General features: G+C 36.9%; 1 protein-coding gene across 1 annotated transcript in view; it reads left to right on the forward strand.

Moving 5' to 3' along the window:
• Positions 1-9,070, forward strand: part of LOC106464587 (cilia- and flagella-associated protein 36-like) — a 24,833-nt gene that overhangs the window by 14,190 nt on the left and 1,573 nt on the right. The window contains exons 4-6 of the mRNA XM_022392320.1: positions 483-679; positions 1,209-1,350; positions 7,509-7,586. Coding sequence (XP_022248028.1) covers positions 483-679; positions 1,209-1,350; positions 7,509-7,586 — 417 coding nt within the window. The remainder of the gene's footprint in view (positions 1-482; positions 680-1,208; positions 1,351-7,508; positions 7,587-9,070) is intronic.

Consider the following 9,070-nt stretch of genomic DNA (forward strand, 5'->3'; position numbering starts at 1 on the left):
GTTAACATTTCTGCTGTGTGTGGATTAATGATGTTTGGTGTGTAGACGTGGTTAGAACTGATAATGTTCAAGTTTGTGGGGATTAATGTTGTTTGTGATGTTAAAGCACTTAAATGATAGCATCAGATAAGATGAAGGAATTTTTACTGTGAATATGAAAAATGTCTAACCTGGGATTTGAGATTTTCTCATAGTACATACTGCATAGTTATACATATAACTTTCCTTTAAAAACTGTACAAATTTCATGAAATGTACATTATCAGTTATTAAAAATCCTTTAGTTAGTCACTTGAGGAATGTATGGCAGATTGATTACCTCTAGACTAGTGGAAACTATATAAAATCTGTAGGACCAGACAGTTAACCAATTCAAGTCTTTATTGTTCAATGATTACAGAAGTGATACAACATATTGTTAGGTTTTGTATAGATCAGTTTGCTTTGTAACTAGATTTTAATAACATAATCTCACATTTCAGAGTCTTTTTGAGCAAGTTTGGGCTGCAGATGATTATGAGATTTTCAAAAGAATGATGACACAAAAAAACATTGAGCTTCAACTACAAGCCTTGGAAGTTTTTGCCCAGTACCATGGTGTTGTCCCTGATGGTCTTGTTCCTGATACCAGTTGCACTCAAAACAAGGAAGAAGAAGAAATTTTGGCAGCTGTTATCAAGTAAACTTAATATTATCTTTTTTTCACTGTACAATTAATATGAGTGTGTGAGTTTTTTTTTCTTCATCCATTTCAAATTACCTTTAAAATGTTTACACTGTATTGAACAATTTTATTGTACTGAGAATTGTTATTAAAGTATCATTATTGAAACTATTTGTGAGTTTTAGTATTAGAAAAGGTCTGTGAAATAAAAAGTATCAAAAATGTTGTAAAACCTATTTTCAGTGTCGGTTGTAATATTCTGTTGTCAAATATAAAAGATAAAAGTATCAGAAAATTAGTTTTAGTTTAATGACAGTAAAATACCTCTTCATCAGTTTTTCACATAGTTTGTTCTGTTTTCAAACTTATACAGCTATGTATTTCCCCCATTATTAGTGTTGGAAATTTTTACAATATTGTAAAGGATCTTAGATAACAGTGTAGTTGAAAGTTGTGTTCACTGTAGAAAAATATCGAGAAGAAATAATTCTCAGTTTACATACAATGTCTTGCAAAAGTTTGGGAAATGCATTTCTTGTTTTAGGAAATCTTTGGAAGATTATAAAGCTGATATGGAACTGATACAAAAGGAAGATGCAGATTTAAAAACAGTTCTTCAAACTACTTTAACAGATAAAGCTCGACTGGAGAAAGAGCGACAAAGAGAAAAAGAAATGCTAGAAAAGGTAAATCATATATCTTCAGTTTTCTTCTTGAAGCATTAAGTTTTTAACTCTATTTTCCAATATGATATCTTACCTATTCTCACAAATAGCTTTTCTCGACTTATACTGCCCTCTATAGGTGCACATTTTTGCTCACTACTAGCCTTGATACTCCCACCTACCCCCCATGTGTAATAATGCAGCAACCCTCCACCAATAGGAGTGCGACACAACTCGTATAGTCACTAGCACCCCCTCTTCCGTGCAGCCTGTAATAACTTCTTGATTGGCAGTCATACTGCTAGGAAGTGTTTTTGCTCGTGCTTTTCTACTGATTATTTTCATTGAATAGTTTCATTAATTTTCATACTGAAGTTTCTAATATTATTCACAGCCTCATTTGTTTTTTCCAGATTTTCCATTTTCACTGTTTTGGAATTGCTTTTGGAGCTTCAGTTCTCCTTTTTCCTGGTCAAACCCATTTATCATGATCTTGCAATTCTACATCACAACTACCACTGCTGGTATGGTTATTACAGCTGATCTTCCTGCTACTTCAATGGCATCAGAGCAGTCTTTATCAGCTCAGGAAGTAATGGGTCTGGATCGAGGGGGAGTTGGCTAACTTTATGCAGTCTTCTGTGTCACTTGATGATTGTCCTCTCATACCACATGCTGGTATGCCTGAACATAAGGATAAAGATTTGGGCAGCCTGTTTCCTCCTCCTGTTTATGCCTCACAGTCGAGTTTCATTTTGGGGGAAGTGCCCAGGCCTCGTTCTCCTTTTGTCAACTTAATCAAGCAGGTATGTTATAATTTTTCCTTGTCTCCTATTTACTATGATTCTTCACCTGCCTTTCTCAGTGACAGGCTGGTGGCACAGTATCTAGTGTTTCCTCTCTCACCAAATATTGAGATTCTTGTGAGTTGGTTTGGGGACCAGTTATGTTCGGGAGTCAGAATTCAATGTGACCCCCACATACTCTGGATGAACATGCTTTGCCATATCCTCATTCTTTGTTTTGTTACTTCGACTTGCAGTGATGTGAGTTACTTGTCCTTTTTGTGGGATCTGGACTCCAATGTTTCGATTTTCCTTCTCCTAGCCTCTATTTTCCTGAATTTAGCTTGGAATCACCGGTTTTCCACTCTGACATGCCTCTCCTCTTCTGCCCTTTCCTTGCAAATGTGACTTCTTTTGTTGTTGGGACTTTTTTGGGTTGGGTCCTCTTTTGCTTGGGTGTGTTTGCCTCCCTCCTTGTTATGCAGTTTGTTCATGGTCCTTTTCTACACCAGGAGGTTTTTAGGAGTATTTTCTGCTTTTCAGAAACTGGTGTTGAGTCTGCATTGTTGCATAACCCCTTTTCACCTTGGCCTCCTGTTTATCTCACCCCTACTGAACCTGTTCCTTTGTCTCAACCTCCTCCTTCCTCCTTTACTGGTTCTGGCCTCTCGAGTTCTTGAGGTTTGCCATCTGTTCTATGAGCACTGTGCTAGGGGCAACAGAGGGTCTCAGTGAGTGTGTTGTGGGATTGGATCCTATTGGGGCCAGGCTCCTCTGTTTTGTCCACATATGGAGGTCCTTAACCACAAACCCTTGGGTTCTGAAGGTTGTCTCAGAGAGTCTGGTCCTCATTTTCTGTTCTCCTCCTCTGTTGTCCCAGCATCCAGTTCCCTTCCCTCCTCCTTGGGATTATGTTTCCAGTCTGCAGCTTTCAGAGGTGGTTTGGGACTTGCTTTGCAAGGGTGTCATCATACAGGGGGATTCCTTTCCTCTGGGGTTTTATTCCCTTTTTTATGTCCCTAGGAAGACTGGAAACTAACACCATGTCATCAACCATTCAGCTTTGAACTGCATCTTAGGCCTACCTCGTTTTACTATGGAGTCGTGCTTGTCTCTTCAATGGGCTTTCAATCCTGGTCTATGGATGATGAAGGTCGATGTTTCAAATGTGTACCTTCACATTCCCATCTCCCTTGTATCCAGACATTACCTTCATTTCATCTATCAGGGTTGTGTTTTTCAGTTTTAGGCTCTTCCATTCAGGCTGACCCCAACTATCTACGTTTTTTGTTGGATGGTCAGGCCTTCATTTCCACCAATACTTGCCAACTGGCTACCTTTAGCTTTCTCACAGGCTGTATTGGCCCTTCATACACAGTTTCTACTATGAGAAACTGCTTGGTTGGTTAATTGGTGTAGGTGGAGAAGTCTTTTCTCATCCCCACACAATACCTCGTTCATCTTGGGGCATTGCTCAATTCCTTACTCTGTCAGACCCAATCTTCTCCCCTTTATTTGTGGGCTTAGGAGCTTCTATTTTTCAAGCTATCCTCCTCTCATTCTCCCACTGCATGAGAGATTCTCTCTCTTTTTGGGACGTGGACTTCTCTGGAAGCCCACATCCCTCTTGGTCGTGCCCACATGTGTAACCTTCAGAGGTTTTGATTGACTAGTGGATCCTCATACAGGATCCCATGGATGTTCTTCTTCTACTTCCTCTTTTGTCTGGTGGTTGGATCGAGCCAATATCACTATAGGTGTTCCTCTTCCCCTTCCTCATCCAGAATGTCACTTCTTTCTGGTTGGCGTGCCTATTTGGACACTTAGGTGGTCTCGGGGTGATGGATTCTATCAGAGTTCTCTCTTCTTATCAATCTCTTATAGGTCATTGCCCTTCTATGGGCTTTGGCTCACTTCCTTCTGGCCTTTTAGGGCTGGTCGGTGATGGTGCATTCTGTCAACTTGACTGTGGTTTCGTTCATCTTCTGGCAAGGGGGCACTCGATACAGAGGCCTCTGTTTTAAGACACTGAACCTCCTGTATTGGGCCAACGGCCATCCTATTCATTTGATGGCTTGTCACATTTGGGGTGCCCTGAATGTAGTCACAGATTGCTTATGTCATACCAACAAGATTCTTCATGTGAAGTGGTCACTGGACCCACTGGTGTTTCAGTGGCTCTGTTCCCAGTGGGATGCCTTTGCCATTTATCTCAATTCTCACCTCTCTTGGTTTCCTGTTCCACATCCATTGGCTTAAGTCGTAGATGCTGTCACTGAGGCTTGAATTAGCCTCTGCCTATATGCTTACCCTTCTTCCATTCAAACCTTTGTCCACCTTCCTTCTGTCACCTCTCCACACAGACCCTTTTCCTCCTCTTGTTGGCCGGAAGATATCATCAATCAGAGGTGTTTACTATTGATGTCCACAACACCTTATTTCACTGTTTCTATGTGGTCCTTTTCCCCAATCGTTATTTCCTACCAAAACATTAGGGAAGGTAATTCTGCCTTCACGCCCACTTCTCTTCCTTCTATATCACATCTTTAGGACCATTCTGACCCTGCTTGCCTCCTTTGCCCAGTCAGAGCTTCCTTCCATATTTCCTACTACCACTTGTTTATTCCTTGCAATCCCCCCCCCTCAGTCTCAGTCCCTATTCCCCTTACAAGTTGGATTTGCCAGCTTATTCACCTGGCTTATTCTTCCTTTTCTCCAGATGTTTGTTGTCGTTTTTGTGTCTCATCACATTAAATCTGTTACCTTACCATGCCCCAGGCTGTTCATTTTCATCATCCATTGGAGGACATCGTTCATGCCAGTATGTGGACCACTCCCCATATCTTCACTGATCATTATCTTCACCACCTGGCTGTTTCATGTTCTACAAGTTTTTGCTTCCTCCTGTCATCATTTTGCACTCTGCAATTTCTCTATGAGTGAGTAAATGCTCCTTTTTTTTCTACTTTTTCTTTGTAGGAGTCCTTTTTCATGTCTTAGGATCCCACTTTGTGGTGAGTGTTGTCTGACCAATTATACCTATTTTTAAATCTGCACTGTAAGACCTGTGTGTTAAATACTCCCACTATTGAGATGGGGTGTTTTGAAAGACTGTCTATAGGTGTTCCTTGCAGTATTTTGCTTCATAAAGATGTTTTCTCTGGACCATACACTCTTGGACTAGCACAAGTAAAGCAGACGGGGATTGCTGTCCATTCCTAATGATCCATGTGTTGTAGGTCACTGGATCAGTTTGCATTTCAAAATAAGGTGTTGTGGTCACCCATTGCACTATCTTTGGCATGGTGTTCCTCTGAACTCTCCAACACACTGTTTTCCCCTTCTTCTAGTGGAGTATGGGAGTTCTTGCCACTTACCTGTTTCTAGTTGCTGGGGCTTCCTTTTGGGTGTGCTCACTCCCACTCAGTTTAAGTAGGGCAATGGTGTTCTGCCGGTGTAAATGGCATTGATGCTCATCCTACTGCAGACCTGATGTACGATTCCAGATTCCATCAGGTGATGGACGATGCATTCTGCCAACATGCAGTTTGCCCCTCCTTCGAGCACTTTCTAAAGGGAGATCATCTTCTCACCAGACCCTTCACTAACTCAGTGTGGGATTCTGGCTATCCGTGGGTGAAGGGAAGATATTGTATCAGAAGCTAACATTTTCATACACCGAAAATCTATTTCCAATAGATACTTACCTCCTGACCTCTCTACTTCTGGTGTAGGTTTTGAATGTACTGCCCAATCACAAAGTAATTACAGACTGCATGGAAGAGAGGGCGCTAGTGACAATAGGAGTTGTGTTGCACTCCTATTGGTTGCTGCATGTTCATTTGCATGATAGCATGCAGATGTCTCACGTGAATACCCATGACGGTAGGTGGGAGTATCAAGGCTAGTGGCGAGTGAACATTTGTTCCTATAGAGGGCAGTACAAGTCAAGAAAAGCTATTTGTGGGAGGAGTTAAGTATCTCTCAGAAATATATTTTCAGTGTAGGAAAATGTTAGCTTTTCACACATGAAACTGAATTTTGTGACTAGATAGCAATATCATAGTTCTTTATCTAAGCTACATACATCAAAGGTTTTAATTGTTTTAAATTATGAACATGAAAAACATACACAATTAATTATGTTTCTTTAAATACAGAATTAGTATGTTACAATTAAATCTACTCTTGAATCTTACTCAAATGATACCTTTAAATTATGGTTTCATAAGTGTTAATTTTTCTAAGATCTATCTTACTCAAACTAACTAGTACAGTATACTTGTGAATGAATATTTTTTTTCTTTTTGAAGGTTTAGGTTTTCAACATTGAAGAATGTTTTTTATTAGCTTTATGTTGATTCTTTTAAAAAACAAAGGAAAATTGTTTTCATTTGAGGCAGATCTGAGGTTATTGCTTGATGTCAGTGTTTTGTACCCAAATATACCTCAGAAATGAGAAATAAGGTAGTGTAAAAAATATATTCTCTCTTTAATCACTCTGTACTCTTCTACTGGAGGTGACTATCTCATCTTCTTCTTGTAGATAAGGTAAAAAATATTATCTCTTAAATTACTCGATACTCTTATACCGATATTTTATATCTTCTCTGCTTCTCCTTCTAATAATAATAATACATATCTAAAGTTGATGTTTACTAGTTTGTATGCCCAGTATTATATATGGATCATTCATTAAGGTTTCTTATAATTTTAGCTTCCTTGTCTTTTATCTAAGCTGAATTATTTTGTTACTCCAGTTTTAACATACTTAAAAAAGTGTTTTTTTCCTTCATTCATCGGGTTATTAAAGAAAATAGTCTAAGTAATATAAGTATTTATACATTGACCTTATGTCACCTGCTGCTGTTATTTTGATGTGCCACATCCTTATTTGCTTTGGTGTTTATCTGCCAGTAGATTTGTTTTCCCTCTGTAAGCATGCTCTTTAACATATCATAATCTTTATTTATGGATTTCTTTTCCTTACCAAAACGTGAATTTCAGTGACAAAGGGATGAACTTGTATATATATAAGGTCTATATCAAGTCAAACAAATATCATAATCTTTGTCATCTAATCTCAGCAATGAGCAGCTTTTAATTAGTATATACTGAAGACTGATACTACTTCTAAAACTTAGTCCTTTTTGTAATTATTAGTGTTAATACAAACATCTATTTAGATTCTAGATAAAATTAATTTTTCCTTTATTATATCCATGTTAAGCCTTCTTTACTTACAAGAAGAGGTATTTTTTTATGCAACTAACATAAAACCAGCTGAACAAAGAAGTTAAATATAATTTTTCATTGACTTATCATAACGTTTTTCATTGCTTAAGTTAGTAATTTTCATCAGTAATAATAAATGTTTACTATAATTTTTTCAAGGCTCTGATGTTGTCAATTCACGATGGAGGTAAACAAGTAATTCCAGAAAGTAAGACTCAAGATGATAATACCCCATCTGTAAGTAGGGATATCATTATTACACAGAAGAAGAGCAATTATTCAAAATGTCATTAAATAAAATAAAATTTTTTTTCTTTCCTGAACATGTGTTGTTAAATAAGTACATTTGTGTAGTAACACAGGTTTAAATGTTCTGTATTCTATTATTTTACAAGTGCACTTTATAGGTATCATTATTTGTGTGTGACATGAGGTTTGCATTTCATCTCAAACATTGGGGTAGTTTTTATTCAGTCCTTTACCATCAAGTGTTTAGCAGTACTTGGATTTTTTTAAATTTTCAATTCATTTTTTGCTAGCATTTCAATTAGATGTTTGTATCTAATGGTGTAGTCAAGACAGGGTTAGGGTTCTATGGGTTCTATCCACTGAGTGACTTTGTTTTAACAGATTGACTGTACCCTGGTATTCTGTTGTGATTTATATTAAGAAATATTGATCAGGCAAAAATGAAATACATAAACAATTGGAATTTATAGAGAATGCTAAACAGAGAAGTTATTTTTCCATACATTTTCTGTGTTCTTTTTTTTTAAAATCAAGAACACTTGTGTCTTTAGGCTGCAGGTGAACAAGATAAATGTATGTGTATCATCATCCCTCTGACCCATCTAGTCAGTTTATTTTAAAATTGGCAACAATTAGTGGCTGATAATCCCAGGCACTATGTTTTATAAACACATCCCACTGCTTATACAATATAAAACAAATGTTTGAGATTAGTTGAGTGCTTAAACATATTACATTTTATGTAATAAGTTTCTTATTGATAAGTCATATGATTAATAAAAATAAAGAAACTCTATGCCTGATTCATAACATTGCATACTATCACATTTTATAATTGTACGTTCTAATGTTGTTCTCTCATTATTGGGTTATTTTAGATGATCAGTAAAAATAGTTCAATATTCAATCCATTTAAATGAAAACAAGTTTATTTATTTCTTCTTTTGACTTCTAAGAACTTGAAAACTTAAAAATTGCTGTAAGCATACATTACAAATGTTGTTAACTAATGTAACACAAATCAATTTACTTATACAAAGTAACCATGATTGCTATTATTCTAACTGATTCACTCTATTAACCATCTTGTACATATATATGTTCTGTTTTTGAATACGCTAGAAAACTTTATGACATTCTTAGAGTTTTGTAGAAGTTCTTAGTCTATTCTTACTTCTCAAACTTAATTTTATTTTTACATCATCAAAAACCTAACTTTCTCTAGCTAGAAATAATAGCTCTCTCTAGCTATCAAACAAACTACAATATTAGAAAACATAAAGCTTACAACAATATATATATATACAGACTATATCAGGCAGGTGGCAGCACTGCCTATATGGGGATGGCTTGAATTGTTCATGGAAATGGTATTTTAAATATCACCTCAAAATGTCATCAGAACTTTACAATACTGTACAGTGTTTCCTTTTATAACAATATCTATGTAATGACTGAGTCACAAGTTTGGC

This window comes from Limulus polyphemus, unplaced genomic scaffold, assembly GCF_000517525.1.
Source record: "Limulus polyphemus unplaced genomic scaffold, Limulus_polyphemus-2.1.2 Scaffold1696, whole genome shotgun sequence".
NCBI lineage: Eukaryota > Metazoa > Arthropoda > Merostomata > Xiphosura > Limulidae > Limulus > Limulus polyphemus.